Source organism: Heteronotia binoei, chromosome 18 (assembly GCF_032191835.1).
Source record: "Heteronotia binoei isolate CCM8104 ecotype False Entrance Well chromosome 18, APGP_CSIRO_Hbin_v1, whole genome shotgun sequence".
Lineage (NCBI taxonomy): Eukaryota > Metazoa > Chordata > Lepidosauria > Squamata > Gekkonidae > Heteronotia > Heteronotia binoei.
In genome coordinates this window covers 32053069-32071545 of record NC_083240.1, presented here as the reverse complement: position 1 = coordinate 32071545, position 18477 = coordinate 32053069, and the positions used below count along the sequence as shown (strand labels likewise).

General features: G+C 43.5%; 1 protein-coding gene across 6 annotated transcripts in view; it reads right to left on the bottom strand.

Annotated features, from left to right (window-relative positions):
- AUTS2 (activator of transcription and developmental regulator AUTS2) overlaps nt 1–18477 on the bottom strand; it is a 1045632-nt gene that overhangs the window by 624721 nt on the left and 402434 nt on the right. For all 6 annotated transcript variants that reach the window (XM_060258686.1, XM_060258689.1, XM_060258688.1 and 3 more), the window contains one exon: nt 4464–4565. In XM_060258686.1, coding sequence (XP_060114669.1) covers nt 4464–4565 — 102 coding nt within the window. The remainder of the gene's footprint in view (nt 1–4463; nt 4566–18477) is intronic.

Genomic DNA, 18477 nt, shown 5'->3' with positions numbered 1-18477 from the left:
GATTTTCTAGTGTAAGCATGTAGGTTCTATAACGTTTGTTATTTTCACCTCCCAGTACCCTTTCCCTGTAGAAATAAATATGTTTTTGCTTTTTCATGTTAAATGCCTCTCAATGATTATTTGATCCAGTAATCCATCGCACTGTTTGAGATAAAGAAATAGAATTTCAAACAAAATTCCCTAACAGTTAAAAGGGCTGGGAGGGTGGAGGTAGAAAGCCCATGCTTCTCTGAACTACTTAATGATGCCTGTGATTCTTGCTTTCACTTCTGGCAGGGGTCTTAACGTAACATTTCAATAAAGCTTCACCTGTGTTTGCATAGTGAAAGTCTCTGAGAAAGCAAGTTTGGTGTAGTGGTTAAGTATGCGGACTCTCATCTGGGAGAAGCGGGTTTGATTCCCCACTCCTCCACTTGTACCTGCTGGAATGGCCTTGGGTCAGCCATAGCTCTCGCAGGAGTTGTCCTTGAAAGGGCAGCTGCTGGGAGAGCCCTCTCAGCCCCACCCACTTCACAGGATGTCTGTTGTGGGGGGAGAAGATATAGGAGATTGTAAGCCACTCTGAGTTTCTGATTCAGAGAGAAGGGTGGAGTATAAATCTGCAGTCTTCTTCTTCTTCCATTACCTGGCAAAACCTCACACCTAGCAACAAGACATGGCTGAACAGTGATGAGAAGAGGTAGTTTCACAAGAGTTCAGAAACTGATGCATACAGTTTGTTACGCTACTTTTAAAGAGCCCAGGTGTGACAGGTAAGGAGAATTATCTCCTCTGGCTGGTTGGTGGCAAAAGGCAGGACAAGAGTTTGCAGCTTCCCAAACCTGCCTCAACTTACTTCGTTATAGAATGAGCCCTGACTATCCATATTCAGTGCTTAACACACACTTTGTTAATTTAAAGATGGAGCAACATTTCCACCATAGGAACGAGGCTGGGTAATGCAAACTCCAACATATAGGGAAAAGCTTTGATGACAGTTTTGGAATGCTTGCCTGACAGTGTTCCCTCTAAGCTGAATTAGTGTGAGTTAGCTCACAGTGTTTTACCCTCCAGCTCACACATTTTTGTCTCAACTTGGGAAAAATGGCTCCAGAGCAAAGTAATTTATGCAGTAGCTCACAACTTTAATGCCAGCAGCTCATGAAGTAGAATTTTTGCTCACAAGACTCCACAGCTTAGCGGGGATATTAGTGGTGGCCCATTAGCAGAGCATCCGCTTTGCATGTAGAAGGTCCCGGGTTCAATCCCCAGCATTTCCAGTTAAAAGGACCAGGTAGCGGGTGATGTGAAAGACCTCCCTGGCGAGCTGTTGCTAGTCAAATAGACAAAACTGAGCTTGACAGACCAATGAGCTGACTCACTAGAATACATTTTCAAGTATTCATATGTGTGCTTCTAATATTTGTTCATACGTCCCAAACTGTTTCCTAATGATTAGCTACGGCTAAAAAGCTTCTGCCTCTTTCTTTCCAGTCTCTTCATCCCCTGCCTCTTTTTAGTCAGAAATTAACAACTGGCTGTACTCCAGGAAGCATCACCCAAAGACAACCTTTGAATTTTCATTTCATTTTTGCAAAACCACGTTTCAAGATGGAACAATTCTTAGTCGAAAGTAAAGCTTGCTGGAGAAATCAGCCCTTTAAAAATCTACTCCCTTTTTTGCATTAGACTGAACTGGAGGGACGTGTAAAACGTAATTTTCTTTTCGTAAGTGAAAGAATCTGTCAAAGCGCTGGAAGCCACCACAAGCTTGGCTAGCAAGATGTTTATCTCATCACGCACATTGGTTACATCCTTTAGCCAAAGCTGCAGTTCTCGCTAGAGAGTGTGAGCCTTCGTGCTGAAATTTCTGCTTTGTTAGCAAAGCAGCAATCTTGCCAAGCATGACAGGAGCTCAGGTTTTCCTTGGTGGGTATGGATTACAATCATCTGTACCACCCCCACATTTCCTCCCCCCCAGAGATTTCAGTTCTTGTGATTTCTAACACGAGTCTCCAATGCACAAGTCTTTCCAAACCCTTGTTGAGACCAATGCCAAGCCAATATAACTTCTATTTTGACTGAAAAAAATTGCACAACTTTCCAAGCTTAGCTTTGGTACATCTTTTTTTTTTTTTAAATTTGTTTGCCGAACGAAGTGTGTGGCCCTCATGACTTCATACATAGGGATGCCAATTGGCTGTAGCATTACTGGAATTCTATCCACTTGGCTGATGGATAGAATTAGAGGATGCAAAACCAAAGACATTCCCCAAGGAAATGGTTTTTTGTGCTTAGTGCAAATCTGTGTATTCTCCAAGCCCAAATATGTGCACTAAGGCATCTCAAGAGAAGTCATTTTACTTACATATAGGTTCATTTTGTGTGAGCTAGAGCATGTTGTCAGTTCTTCCTCTGTCAGTTGCATGCAAAAGACCAGAGGTAGTGTGAAAGAATTCTCAGTCTGTGTGCCTCATAACTAGTTAAACCAAGGTGCTGGCTTAGTCAAAACTTGGTCTAGGTCATTTTTAGGTAGAAGTTGTTTAGAAGATGAAAGAAGATTAAAGAAAAAAACTTTTGAGGAGTCTCTCCAGACCTTGAAAGAAAGGGTAGTTGGGCATAACTCTTATTCTAAAAATAAAATGTATAAGGATTTCCTTTTGCTATAAATTTTTTTTAACAAGTTAATTTCAAGTTATTTAAAGTGTATTATATCTTCCTTTTTCCTTTCCCTGATCTTATTTTATTTTTAAATACTGTGTTATAATAACTATAATTATTATTACCTTCAGTTTGTATTTTGTTTATTTTGTTTTTAAATGTTGTTTTTGCTCTGTATTCTGTCTATTAAGCTTACGATGTTATTTCTGTTAACCTTCACGGTAAACTTCTTGCGTTATGGATTGTAAGCTACTTTTATGCCTCAATAAAATGTTTAAATGTAAAAAATAAATAAATAAAATAACTAGTTAATGGGACCCCCCCCCCACCCCGACAAGCCTCCCCCACAAAGCCTCGACTAAGAACAGCTTCAATCTCCGATCATGTACATTACTGGATGAATGGACAGGACAGACGTAAGGAATCAGGACGTACAAAAGAAAATACATCTTTACACAGAGAGTGATGAAAATGTGGAATTAGCTGCCAGAGGGTATCATGATGACCACATGAATAAACAGCTTTAAAACAGGATTAGACAGATTCATGGAGGATTACACCTATCAGTGGCTACCAGCCACTGTGACTGAGGGGAACCTCCACATTCAGAGGCACTAAACCTCTGAATCCCAGATCCGGGAGAAAGTCTTGGCCTCTGTACCCTGTTGTTGGTCCTTCAGAGGGTTGGCCACTGTGTGAGACAGGATGCTGGAATAGATGGACCACTGGTTTGATCCAGCAGGGCTCCTGTTATGTTCTTAAGTGCTGTCAAGTTGTAACTAACCTAGGGTGACCCCAGTAAGAGGCTTTCAAGGCAAGCAAGAAGCAGAGGTGTTTTGCCATTGTCTCCCATCCAAGCACCAACCCTGCTAAGATTCTGAGGTCTGATGAGATTGGGCTATATCATACCATTCCACATCCCAAACTCTACTCAGATGTTTAATTAACAATCCCTAGCAAGGTTAGATGCACTTGGCTCAACCTCTTTTCAATCTAGAAAATGGGCTCTTGCTAGGCTTGCCAGGTCCAACTCAGGATATATCTGGGGACTTTAGGGGTGGAGCCAGCAGCAAGGTAGTGACTCTGAAGGGAGTTCTGGCCATCACATTTAAAGGGACAGCATGCCTTTTAAGTGCTTTCCCTTCACTGGTAATAATGAAGGATGGGGACAGGGGTTCACAGAATTGAACCCCTGGTCCAATCTTTTTGAAACTTGGAGTGTGTTTTGAGAAAAGTCACCAACAGCTATGCTAAAAATTTGGTGCCTCTACCTTTAAAAACAGCTCCCCCAGAGCCCAAGATACACATGGATTGATTCTCCATTATCCCCTTTGGGAACTGGTCTCCATAGGGTATAATGGAGTGCCAAGCAGACATTCAACTCCCCCGCCCTTTTCTGATAACCCTGAAGCAGAGGGAGGGCCTCCAAACTGGGGATCCCCTGCTCCCAACTGGGGATTGGCAGCACTAGCTCATGCAAAAATAGCTAAAAAGGCAAAGGTAGTCTCCTGTGCAAGCATCAGTCGTTTCCGACTCTAGGGTGACATTGCATCATGACGTTTTCACAGCAGACTTTTTATGGGGTGGTTTGTCATTGCCTTCCCCAGTCATCTACACTTTTGCCCCAGCAAGCTGGGGACTCATTTTATTGACCTCGAAAGGATGGGAGGCTGAGTCAACCTGGAGCCGGCTACCTGAAACCAGCTTCTGCAGGGATCGAACTCAGGTCATGAGCAGAGAGCTTGGACTGCAGTACTGCAGCTTTACCACGCTGCGCCACAGGGCAACACAATTCAAGATGTGGTTTCCGGAAATGCACTTACATCGCTGAGTCTCTCTCGAGAACTGCTCCGATGGAACCCTTTTGATTCTCCGCTTGCGCTTTCGCTGTCACTGTCTCGGCAGCTGTTCTGGCCTGGCTTAAGCTGTGTAACAAGAGGGAAACAAAAGTCACAAAGTTAAGGTCTGCACCATGCTTTAGATATTTTCAGCTTAATTGATCCTTTCAGATGTGTAAAATGGGACCGAAAAAACAGTTGATTTGACGCTATCTAGCCATTTGGCATGTATCCCATTTTCTTTCACGGGAAGCACCAAAGCCTGCATGAGCCAAAAAGAACATCCTTCCATTTTGGATAGAGCCATGTCTAGTTCTGGGTCAAACTGGCTCCTATCTTCACCATACTGTGTGCATGGGAGCAGAACAGAAGCGAGGTGTTCATCTTGCTTACCAGAAGCTGTAATAATGTTCCCTGTTACTTTTGGGGCCATTTTTTTCTGGCCTCACTTAGGGATGCCAGTCTCTGAGTGGAACTTGGAGATCCCATGGAATTACAGGTCATCTCCAGACAACAAAGTTCAGCTTTCCTTGGAGAATATGGATGCTCTGGAGGGTGGACTCCAGGGCTTCTTTTGTAGCAGAAACTCCTTTGCATATTAGAGCAAACCCCTCTGATGTAGCCAATCCTCCAAGAGCTTACAGGGCTCTTAGTACAGGGCCTACTGTAAGCTCCAGGAGGATTGGCTACATCAAGGGTGTGTGGCCTAATATGCAACAGAGTTCCTGCTATAAGAAAAGCCCTGGTGGACTCTATGGCATTGTACCCCACTGAGGTCCTCATCCTCCCATGCTCCAACTCCAAGTCTTCAGAATTTTTCCAACCTAGATCTGGCAATCCTACCCCCCATCCCCCATCAGTGGTCAGAGGAGACCTGGCAACCTTATCTCATTTAGTAGCAGAGGAAAAGAAATGCAGCATCCAGAAGAATTGGATTCCCACCACCAACAGAGCTACACAAACAGGTGGAGGACTTAGCATAAATGGCTAACAGAAGTTTCATGATATCTTTGGACCACCCTCTTCCTCCCCTCCCATTTCAAACTTTTAAAACTTCTAAACTGAGCACAATAGATCTTGCTTAGGAGTCAATATGTATGGGCAGCAAACCAAAGTCCCAGTCACTTGAGAGTAAACCCCAAGGAACACCATGGGGCTTACTCTCTAGTAACTATGTATTGATTCAGGCTGTAAATCTTTAATGTCTTCCTTGATGCCATAAAAGAGCCACTAAAGCCTCCCTTCTGAGCTGTAAGCGTTCTTAAGGATGACTTCACATTTCTCATCCCTGCTGCTTTAACCCTCAAATTGTCAGTTTAATTTTGTTTCTCCTAAGTGCAAGTCGAACTCATCTTTATTGTCAGGCCATTTCCTGTTTCTTTGCACCAGATTTTTCTTGTAAAATGCAAGTATTTTTTTCCAATGTTACTGGTGCATCACTAAATCAGCATTATTATACTCACAGTACATATAAATTACAACTGGGTATCAAAACTGTTTAGCGTGTGATTATAATGCAGATGCATCTACAAAAATAACACACAAAAGCAGATAAACAATCGGCAAAAAAAAAAATTGAAGAACTATAACAAGGAATGAAACAGAATATTTGGATCTCACACCTAAGTATATATCACACAATATATGACATTCAATGACTGACCCTCTCTAATGGTACAGTCATGTGGTAGATGAGCGTGCCCATTCCAGCCTGAAGAACTGAATTGCTTTCAAGCCTTAGTTCATGAATCCAAGTGAAGAGCATTGAGAGTGCCATAAACCATCGATTCTCGGGGGGGCATGAGAGGTGGATGAACCTTTTAGACATTGTCTCCAAGATACTTTAAGAAATCCACATTGGGTTGTACTTGTACAAATTCCTGCCTTCAGCAGTGAAACTGAAATGCCAGAGGCTTCTATGCTTGAAATATTAAACTGAAACATAATTCAGCAGCGTGCCAATATTTAAACGTAGGGATAAACACAAATGATACCCTAGCACCCACAGTTCATATGTTTTGGCCAAAGATACAAACACTGTGAATTTTGTGGTCATATCTTGCCTCCCTCCTCACTTTGCACACATCCAGATGTCACCCCAAACCATAGTTAAGGCTAACTCTGGTTAATATACCAATTTCACATTAACTGACTTTATGGACTCTAACCAGCATAATTAGTGGAAAGGATCACACTGGAAAGGATTCAGACTATCGCAGCAATCATAATTAGTTTAATTCTTCCATGACATCCTGCTATCTCTGAACTTAGCCTAAGCCACAAACTGTGGAGTGCCCAAGGACCAGATTTTCTTCCTGGTTGGATTTTCCCTGTGCCATTCCTTCACTGGTCTGGAATTTCACTCTGAGGTGCATCTCTCATCCCTAGTGCCATATTGTTTGATTAATTGTTTTTATATCATTAGTTTTTATTGTTATTTCATATGTTCTGAGCTTCCCCAAGTCCACTTGTGGGGTTGGCCAGGATATAAGTTTAAGTAATAAATAACAAATAAATACATTCCTCCTCAGTTCCAGTTTAACGAGGGAAAATGTTTAAACTTAAAAGCAGAATACAGTGGAGTATAGTGGTGAAGGAAATTATACTAGGAGTCCCTGACCCTTCTGAGCCTGTGGTCACCTTTGGCATTCTGACACGGTATGGTGGGCACAGCCAAAGGAGGTGGAGCCAGCTGTAAAATGGCTGCTGTAGATTACCTTCAACCATACATCCTCATGTTGTGGTGGCAGATGCTGCTGAATCAACATTCTGAAAAATCCGTACAGACAGTCAGATCTCCATTGGCCAATCAGAAGCCCCACCTGGCCCTGACCACTTAAAACACTTGACAGGCACCAAGAAAGGTGTCAGCAGAAGCTCAGGTGCCCATGGGGACCTGGGAGACTTGGGTTTAAATTACCCATGCTGTCATTTATTTACTTACTCTGCTTTTGTATTCCACCTTTCTCCAAGGACTTGAGAAAGCTTACAAATGCAACACAATGGTGAAATATATACAATGGTAAATGCAATACAATGGTTTCATATATATAGTGGTGAAATATGTGTGTGTATTTATGGAGGTCGCAACCTTAAACACCACAGTCAAGTCACAGGTGACACAGTTTGAAATGCGCAAGAGAGCCCCAGCTGAGCCAGCAGAAAGATTTCTCCCTGTGGGATCAGCTGCTTTTTTTGAGCAGGAAAGCACAGGAATGCTTTTTGTGAGCAGGAACCTAGGATCAGCATAGGGGTAGTACATAAACACCTAGTTTCTTTAAATGAAACTAAGTCCTCAGGGCCAGATGAATTGCATCCAAGGGTTCTAGAAGAGCTTGCAGATGTAATTTCTGAGCCTCTGGCTATTATTTTTGAGAATTCTTGGAGAACAGGAGAGGTGCCGAAAGATTAGAGGTGGGCAAATGTTGTTCCCATCTTCAAAAAGAGGAAAAATGATGATCCAGGTTACTACCGACCTGTCAGCTTGATATCTATACCTGAAAAAGTTTTAGAACAAATCACCAAACAGTCGGTCCTGGAACATTTAGAAAGAATGGATGTGATTACTAAGAGCCAGCATGGTTTTCTCAAGAACAAGTCATGTCAGACTAACCTGATCTCTTTTTTTGAGAAAGTGACTACCTTGTTGGATCAGGGGAATGCTCTAGACATCGTTTATCTTGATTTCAGTAAGGCTTTTGATAAGGTTCCACATACTATCCTTGTTGACAGGTTGGTAAAATGTGGTTTGGATCCTGTTATCGCTAGGTGGAACTGTCACTGGTTGACAGATCGCACCCAAAGAGTGCTTGTGAATGGTTCCTCATCCTCTTGGAGAGGAGTGACAAGTGGCGTGCCTCAAGGATCTGTCCTGGGACCTGTTTTGTTCAACATCTTTATCAATGATTTGGATGAAGGAATACAGGGAATGCTTATTAAATTTGCAGATCATACGAAATTGGGAGGGGTTGCAAACACAGAAGACAGAAACAGGCTACAGGATGACTTTGACTGGACTAAAATCTAGAAAATGCATTTTAACAGGGATAAATGTAAAGTTCTGTATTTAGGTAGGAAAAATCCAATGCGTGGTTATAGGATGGGGCAGACTTGTCTTAGCAGTAGTATGTGCGAAAAGGATCTAGGGGTCTTAGTGGATCATACGCTGAACATGAGTCAATAGTGTGATGCAATGGCTAAAAAGGCAAATGCAATTTTGGGCTGTATCAACAGAAGTATAGTGTCCAGATCACGTGATGAGATGATATCGCTTTACTCTGCTTAGTAAGACCTCACCTGGATATGATCACCATCTTCAAGTACTTGAAGGGCTGTCATATAGAAGATGGTGTGGAATTGTTTTCTGTGGCCCTAGAAGGTAGGATCAGAACCAATGGGTTGAAATTAAATCAAAAGCGTTTCTGGCTCAACATTAGGAAGAACTTCCTGACTGTTAGAGTGATTCCTCAGTGGAACAGGCTTCCTCGGGAGGTGGTGGGTTCTCCTTCCTTGGAGGTTTTTAAACAGAGGCTAGATGGCCATCTGACAGCAATGAAGATCCTGTGAATTTAGGGGGAGATGTTTGTGAGTTTCCTGCATTGTGCAAGGGGTTGGACTAGATGACCCTAGAGGTCCCTTCCAACTCTATGATTCTATGACTCTATGAATGCAGTTCCAGCTGGCTTGGTGCCATGGGTGTGGCCTAACATGCAAATGAGTTCCTGCTGAGCTTTTTCTACAAAAAAGTCCTATGTGAAACAATGGTGATATCAGGGGGTATGGCCTAATATGCAAAGAAGTTCCCGCTGTGCATTTTCTACAACAGAAGCCCTGGACAGACAGACAGACAGACAGACAGACAGACAGACAGACAGACAGACAGACAGACAGACAGACAGACAGACAGACAGACAGACAGACAGACAGACAGACAGACAGATAGATAGATAGATAGATAGATAGATAGATAGATAGATAGATAGATAGATAGATAGATAGATAGATGCCTTCTGCTAAAAAAAAAAAATCTGTATCATTCTCTATATTGCTGGTACTTCTCGGTTTTCTTTACCAGACTACATGGACAATAGGTCCCTCAGCCATTAGGGATCTGATCTCATTACATTGTTAACTAGCTTTAATACCCAGCCAGGAAATTTTTGATCATGTTTTCCATTGCTTTCCGCTTTCCTAAAATCCCAGCCACATCAGCCGTCCCTGCAGCTCAGCAGTGATTGGGCATATTCTCTCTGCAAAACCTTCAGTCATTAGCCAGTGGGTTCTGCCTAGCTCTCTTTTATTTCCATCCCCCTGAGTGGTAGCTCCAGCTGGTTCAAGGGAGACTGGAGCACTGCACCAGAGGTCATTTCTCTACATGCAATTTACACAAAAAGGATCTTGCTAAGACATCCAAGCATGGGAGCTCTAGAGGAACAAAGTGAATCACAGAGATGGTGGAACAAGCTCAGATATAACCAAGCTGCAATTTCGCCCTCTTCTCTCCCAAATAAATCTTCTTCTGCTGCCCCCATGCAGGAGAGTTTGTTCTGTTTTTAAACATGTATATTGTAGTTTAAAACAAGCAGGAAAAACTGCATTGTCAAGGTTGTGGTCTTCTAAACAACACCTATGTAGCATAGGTTAGCACAGCAGGTCAAGCTTAGTGGGATAAATGTGAAAAGCCACTGACTGAACTGAAGCACTCGCAAGCATTCAGAAACTATTCACTGTAACTAGTTCTTCATTGGAGCCCAGCACACATGGCTGTGGCAAGTGTAAATGAAATCAACTCACATTTCCCAGGTGCAACTTCGTTATGTTATGAGAAAAGCAAAAACTATCTGAAACACCTCTGTGCTTAACCAAGAACTAGCTTTTTCACAATTAAAAAAAAATCCTCAGGAAGTTTCAAAATGTCATCCCTTGGGCTATCGCTCCCTTCCTAGAATCTCTACCAATCTCAGGGGCCAATTAGACATTACATTTTTAAATGAGTTGGGTTAGAGTTTCCCCACCTTGAAGCATAAAGGATATGCTTTAGTAGGACAGCAGCTGCTGTAAACTGCTTCCCTAGAACCACAGGGCCCCAATTTGCATTAGAACCATGGAGCAAATGAGCTTAATTTTCATGATGTCACATCCAAGTGACAGTCTAGGAATGTCCCCTAATCTCTAGGGTAAAGACCATGGAAACTTGGGGAAATATCCAGCAGTTCACTAGAGAGACCATTTCCCACCTGCTCCTCAATTTCTTGAAGGTGGGGGACTAGGGCCAAGGAAAATCTAAAGGAAAAATCTAAGCCATGATTGTTTTTGTATTATCTCTCTGCTCACATAAGAGTCCTTGCAAACTAGATTTCCTTCTCAGGACCTTTCCTCTTTGGTGCTGGTCTCACAATATAAGGAAAATGAACACAGGCTGCTTACAGACTGGCACTTTGGGTCGACTTAGAGATGCCTCTGAAGTCAACCCAAAAAATCTGTGCAGACAACAACATCTGCTGACCATCCTCCTCCCGTCCTGACCCAGTCCTCCAGGTTCCTTTGACCGGCTCAAAGAGCTACCACTTCCAAAGTGGTAGCAAATACTCGAGCCAGCCATCAGTCGCCTCCCTGCCGTCTGGACAGGGAAGGGTGCAAGCAAGGTGACTTGGCGGTCTGGAGCTGCCAAGCTGCCCCAAGCTGTTCCAGGCTTTTTTTGTTTTTTTTAAAGGAAACCAATCAGAGTGCTTGTGCGCACGAGTGCTTGCCCTACTAGGAGGGAAAAAAAGGGAATCTGGCTTCTAGGGCGCCTTCCCGTATGGAGGCACCCAGCCGCTTCATGGACAGGATGGGGCCACATTGCCAGGGACCATCTGGAGGCTCCAGGACGGCTCTTTTTGAGCTGCCCCAATTCGAGATGCCTCTCAGCCACCTCAGATTCCCCGTCTGTTCTCAGTCATCAGGAAGCAATAGGATTCCTAAATTCATGGTGGGGCCAAGACATCTTCCAGAATTGCAACTGAACTCCAGACTACATAGTCCAGTTCTCTCAGAGGAAATGGCAGATTGAGAGGGCAGGAACTGTAGCATTATATTCCCACTAAGCTTGCTCCTCCGCCCCAAACTCTGCCCTCCCTAAGCTCTACCTCCAAATCTCCTGGAATTTTCCAATCAGAAGTTGGCAACCCTAGGATGTGAGATGGAGACTTTTCCTCCTCCATCCACCTAATTAAGTTCTAATGTGGGGTATTCTTCTGATACCTCCTTGGAACAAAGAGTAGAGGAGAAGAGCATCCTGCAAAAAATATACTGCATTTCTGGGCTTTGGCGATCAGTGTTAACAGGATGTTGGACAATTAGTGCAGTTGCTCTTGATTGCTACTTAATTGCTGCTTGTTGGTGCTCGACATCTCCAGGTCCGATTGATCATGCTCCGCTTCTGTCATTCGGGTTGCGACTTCCCCCTATTATCTCCTCCTAAGTGAACCGCAAGTCAGCTTCGGCACTGTGAATAATTTATGTGGCAAGACAACTACGGGAATGGCTTAAAATAGTATTAGGTTTTCAACTTAATAGCTGAACCCTCAAAACCTCATTTGGGTTACTGGAGTGCTTTTTTGGGCTTTTTTAAAAAAAGCCTTTTGGACAGAGATTGGTTTGGAATTGAATTGTTTGCTCTGAACCAAGAGGTAGCCAAAAGCTGTGATGGTGAGTATGAATGATGGCAAAACCTTTTATGCAGAGAAACTGTATTTACAGAAATTTTGAGCTACCGGGGGGCAGGGACCACCTCTCTTCAAAAGGCCCCTCATAAATTAGAGGAAAATTGAAATATATATACAATACTTATTTTCCTATCAAATTTAAATTAATTTTACTGCTTTAGCAACCTAAAATGCATCATTTATAACTTACCTAGCATAGGAAATTGCAATATCTGACATATTTATAGAATTTAAAAGATTGTTTTGTACAAGCAAACTTGCGGATATACCCAATACTTCAGAGAAAACTGCAAGCTGGTGCACACTATGCTACCTTAGCGTGTGTATCTTTTTTTTTTCTTTTTTGCTATCTGTTTAGAGGAAGCTCAGTTCCTAATGAAAATATCAGTTTTTCTCTGAGGGTTTGGTGCAGGTTCTCTCCTACCTATTTCTGACCTCCCCCTCCCCTCCATGATAGGGCTGTAGACTACTTGTTGCCCAATCTGTGGTTATATGTGTTACATCAGTTTGAGGGAGATGTGAAAAATTTAGCCACAGGTCACAACTAAAGGACAACAGAAGGTATCCAAAAACTGAAAATCAATGAAACACCTGCGTACTCCCCTCATGAAGATTAGGTATCCTATATGCATATGAACATATGAACATATGAAGCTGCCTTCTACTGAATCAGACCCTCGGTCCATCAAAGTCAGTATTGTCTTCTCAGACTGGCAGCGGCTCTCCAGGGTCTCAAGCTGAGGTTTTTCACACCTACTTGCCTGGACCCTTTTTCAGTGGAGATGCCGGGGATTGAACCTGGGACCTTCTGCTTCCCAAGCAGATGCTCTGCCACTGAGCCACCATCCCTCCCCTAAACACAGGGCTTTTTTTTTTTAGCAGGAATACACAGGAACGCAGTTCCAGCTGGCTTGGTTTCAGGGGTGTGGCTTAATATGCAAATAAGTTCCGGCTGGGCTTTTCCTACAAAAAAGCCCTGCATGTAACAATGGTGATGTCAGGGGGTGTGCCCTAATAGGCAAATGAGTTCCTGTTGGGCTTGTTCTAAAAAAAAAAAGTCCTGCAGAAACACATCTTGTATTTAAGAACTGTCTGTCTACGGCATGCGCACCGTGTCTTTGGAAGCATTTAACTCACTCTAACAGAAAAAAAATCATTGGAGTTTCTTCAGTACTCTTCAAAATTTCCAAATTTTTAAATTGCAGTCTTAGGGAAAACAGGTCTTAGTCTTAGTGAAGTCTTAGGGAAAACAGGTCTCTACTCCCCTGATTTTTTCTGGCTTTTTGTTTTGTTTTGCTGGGCCCTCACAGCTCCAAGAGAGGTTGAGGTTTTGTTTTTGTTTTTGTTTTGTTTTTGTTTAAAATCTAAAATATCCCCTCTGAAGCTCAGAGGTTAGCTAAAGCTTGAAAGTATCTATGGACAAACTGACCCATCAAAGATTAGTGAGTCTAACCAGGCCTTTTTTTGTAGCAGGAACTTGTTTGCATATTAGGTCATCCCCCCCCCCCCCCGAACAGAACCAATGGATTGAAATTAAATCTAAAGAGTTTTCTGCTAAGCATCAGGAGGAACTTCCTGACAGAGCAGTTCCTCAGTAGAACAGGCTTCCCTGAGAGGTGGTGGGCTCTCCTTCTTTGGAAGTTTTCTCACCCTCTCCCCTTCCTTCTTCCTTTATGCTTCCACTGCCCCCTTATTTTTATTCACCGACCCCCAATTGCAGCCAAGGCTACTACCGCCCCCCTGGATCACTCCATCGCCCCCCCCCCGGGGGCAATATCGGCCACTTTAGGAAACACTGGGTTAAATAGCCATCTGACAGCAATGCTGATTCTCTGAACTTAGGCAAATCATGAGAAGGAGGACAGGAACAGTTGCATCAGTACTTAGTTCTTGTGACCCTTTCTTACATACCCAGGGAAATACTGATTGCCACTTTAGGATCACAAAGCGATTTTTCCCCAGGCCAGTTTGTCCAGGAATCCTGCAGATTTTTTTGCCATCTTCTGGGCATGGAACAAGGGTCACTGGAGGTGTGGGGGAAGGTATCTGGGAATCCCCTGTATCGTGCAGAGGGTTGGACTACATTATCCTGGGGGTACCTTCCAAATCCATGATTCTGTGATTCTAAGAAGGGTTTTTTTTTATAAAATGTCCTTTTTTTCTCCCTCAGGGAGTCTCAAATTGGCTTAGAATTGCTTTCCCTTCCTCTCCCCACAACAGACAACTTGTGAGGCAGGTGGAGCTGAGAGCTCTGAGAAAACTGTGACTTGTCCAAGGTCACCCAGCTGGCTTCATGTGGCGGAGGAATGGGGAACCAAATACAGTTCTCCAGATTAGATTCTGCCACTCTTAACCACTACAGTATCGGGACCATGGAGGAGGAAAAAGCTACACAAATGCACAACCAACTCTCCATGTACAAAAATTCAATAGAAATGTATTTAAATATCACTAAATTCCCCCCAAAAGAGCCCCGTGGTGCAGAGAGGTAAAGCTGCAGTACTGCAGTCAGAGCCCTCTGCTCACGACCTGAGTTCGATCCCAGCAGAAGCTGATTCAGGTAGCCAGCTCCAGGTTGACTCAGCCTTCCATCCTTCTGAGGTCAGTAAAATGAGTTCCCAGCTTGCTGGGGGGGAAAGCGTAGATGACTGGGGAAGGCAATGGCAAACCACCCCGTAAAAAGTCTGCTGTGAAAAAGTTGTGGAAGCAACGTCACCCCAGAGCCAAAAATGACTGGTGCTTGCACAAGGGACTACCTTTACCTTTTTTTACTAAATCCCCAAATATAACAATAGTCACCATAAATCACCATAGAACATAATATGAGAAAAAATGCAAAAGGAAAGCCATGTCAGTTGATCTACTACTGTCCATATAAGGCAAAAATGAAATCTTGGCATTTTTGCCTTATAAGGACAGTAACTGCGGCAAGCAACTGACGTGGCTTTCCTCTTGCATTTTTTCTAATATTATGTTCTATGGTGATATATGGTGACTACTGTTGTTGTATTTCGGAGTTTAGTGATATTTAAATACATTTCTATTGAATTTTTGGTACACGGAAAGTTGGTTGAGCATTTCTGTAACTCTTAACCACTGCATCACACTGACTAGCTAGCCTGAGCCCTGCTTGGTGGTGAAAGGAGTGGGATATAAATTAAATAAATAAATCTACAAACACACTATATTTATATATTCACACACATGCACTGAGAGAGAAAACCTAGTGAAGGATGTGCATGCTGAAGCGTGATCTGAAACTTTCCTCCCATTTTTGTGAACATTCTTGTCATTTGTGTCCAATGAAATGTTCAGCGAATACATGCCGCCATGCCCTTCCCTCTTCCTTCCCACTACCTTGAGTTGAGAACTTTATTTCCTTTAAATTACTTCCTTGTTTCTCCAGTATAACATTCTGCCAGGGAAGACAGGAAATGTAGTTTTCATCATCTGCCAAATGAAACTGAATTCATCAGATAATACAAATAACTGCATCACAGAAGTTCAAAACCAATATTTCCATCAACTTCTGCAATCCAGAAAGGCAGGAGCATCGATCAAAACCAGCAACCAGCCACTTATCTATTTGACGCTGAATATGATCAATAGCAGAGACACAAAACCACACAAAATACTACTCATTTTAAATTGAGGACAAATCAGCAATATGCTCAGCTCAAGGAAGAAAAGACACCTTTGGTGGCAATATATGTTCAGTTTTCATGCATGCTACTGTATGTGCAAGGACAAGAGTGTCACTAGGAGAAACACAACCGCTTGCTGAAACCCCGGTTGCTGGAGGAAACCATGAGGAAAACAATGTAAGACTTCCATCTGGGACCAAGAGGAAAACAGGATGGAATGAACCTTTGTCCCTCTCTTTTGCTTTGATGGACTACGGTGCTTTCTGCCTATGACTCCACAATGCTGAAGCAGCAAAGGGAGATAGATTGATACAACTGCAAGCTTGGCAAGGTGTAATTTTAACAGTGATATTTCTCACTGTGCAGCCATCAGAATGCAAAGGGTCAAGAGAAGCCTATACTTTGTTGCAATTCAGCCTTCAAAGTACACCGAAATACACTTCATTTGTCGCAATTGCCAAAAGCACTCAGTTCCATACCACTCTTAGCAGGTCGCTTTACAGTCTTTTCCACTTTTGTGTTGCATCAAGAATATGCAATTTCTTACACTCAGGTCTTAGATGATTTCCACCACCACCCCTCCTGCTTTTTCAGTGTTTTTCTGTAAAAAAAAACTGTAGCTCTCTCGTTATTTTCAGGGATGTATTCCTGGCTATGCTTTCGGTTACCAGAGGGGGGGGGGCTTCTTCAAAGTTTTCGTAATTCCAGATGCAGCAGAAAAATAAAACAGGAATCCAGCGGCACCTTATAGACTAACAATTTTTTATTCCTGTATAAGTATTTGTGTGTTACAGCTCCCTTCATCAACACAGGAAGAATAAGCTATAGTTACCAGCTTCTTAGGTGGGGGCTAGGTTTCCCTGCCACCAGGTCCTGCCCCCCCCCGTCCCCACTACTAGGAAGGACCAGGCCATGTCACTGGCATCACACAGGAAGTGATATCACCATGCTAGCAATGCCTGAGTGGTATTTGGGCAAAAATTCTATGGCAGAAGCCATGTTGCCACAAAGTTTTCCCCCAAATACCAGAGTGTTGCCTGGACCTTGCCTGTGTGGTGATGTCACTTCCTCTGCAATGCCAGTAACATGACATGGACCTTCCTTTTTCTCCTGGCAAGTCCTCCCCATCCTCTGCCAGTTGCCAGGAGGGACCTGACCACTTTAGCACAGGCCCATCAACCAAGAAAATAATCAGTCCACCGACAATGCAGTCCTAAGCATATGTTCAGAAGTAAATCCCACTGAGGTCAATGGGACTTACTCCTAGTAAGTATGTTTAGGACTGCAGTTGGTAGATAGTTATGCTAATCCCACTTTCCCCATCTATCAACAGTTTTGAGTGGCCCTCAAATACTCTGAGGCTGCGGTCACACTCAGCATTAAATCCATCCCTAACCCGTCGCTATTATACCCCGCAGCTTTTTTACAACAAATTTCCTGATCAGACATCCCTCCATCCTTCAGTTCTAAGCAGCGTTGGTCCCATCGCTGGTTGATCAGAGGTCTCAACCGGACCTCATTTTTTGAGATGGCATTCAACACTCGCGCAAGCGCAGTACATGGGATATTGTGCTTGGCTTTTTTTTTTTAAAGGTGCCAGAAAAGGTGGGCAATCTGCCCCCCCCCTCCATTTAAACACCCAGAAAGGAAGGGGAAGACCAGGAGCTGTCTTTGCTGTCTCTTCGCCTGGCGGGGAGATAGCAAAAGTGGGTGATCTTCCTCCCCCCCCATTTAAACACCCTACCGTGGTGTTTAAATGGGGGGGGGGGAGCATGGCAACTTTCTTTGCTGTCTCTCCGCCTGGCGGGGAGATGGCAAAGGTGGGTCATCTTCCTCCCCTGGCAGGAAGACAGCAAAGGTGGGCGATCTGCCTCCCCCCCCCCATTTAGGAAAGGTCCCCTGTGCAAGCACCAGTCGTTTTCAACTCTGGGGTGACGCTGCTTTCACAAACTTTTCATGGCAGACCTTTTACGGGGTGGTTTGCCATTGCCTTCCCCAGTCATCTATACTTTCCTCCCCAGCAAGCTGGGTACATATTTTACCAACCTCAGAAGGTTGGAAGGCTGAGTCAACAATTGCTGGTGCAATGATATCATTTGGAGTGGGCTCTCGCAGGGAAGTGGATGTGCGCTTGTGACGAGTCGGCTACAATGGAGCGTTTAAACATAGAAAGTACGCGCGGGCGTCGTTGGAAGCATTGTTATTTCGGATTTAATGTACTATCAAAAAAGTCCGCGTCTCAGTCGTGGCAGTTCGGGACACGAACGAGCCAACGACCATTGCCAGATGCTGAAGTTTGGACAACCGCATAAAATACGACATGCATCTGGCTTTCATCCATGCCCATCTCGTCAGTTTATGTGCATCTGACCTCGGCCCGAGTGGACTATAATTAAAGAAAAGCCCAGAGGCATCTTAAAAACTAGCAAAAATTTATTTCAGCCTCAGCTTTCATGAGTCAGCGCTCGCTTCATTGGATGCACCTAATGATGTGACCTCAAACTAATGAAAGCTTGCGCTAGAACAGAGTTGGTTAGTTATTAATGTTCACCAGATTGCTGTTTTGTTCTATTTTGGTCTTTTACATGATAGACTATGCATGTATCAGGAGGAAAAGGATAAAGGAAAAGACAGTCCTGTTACTGAAAA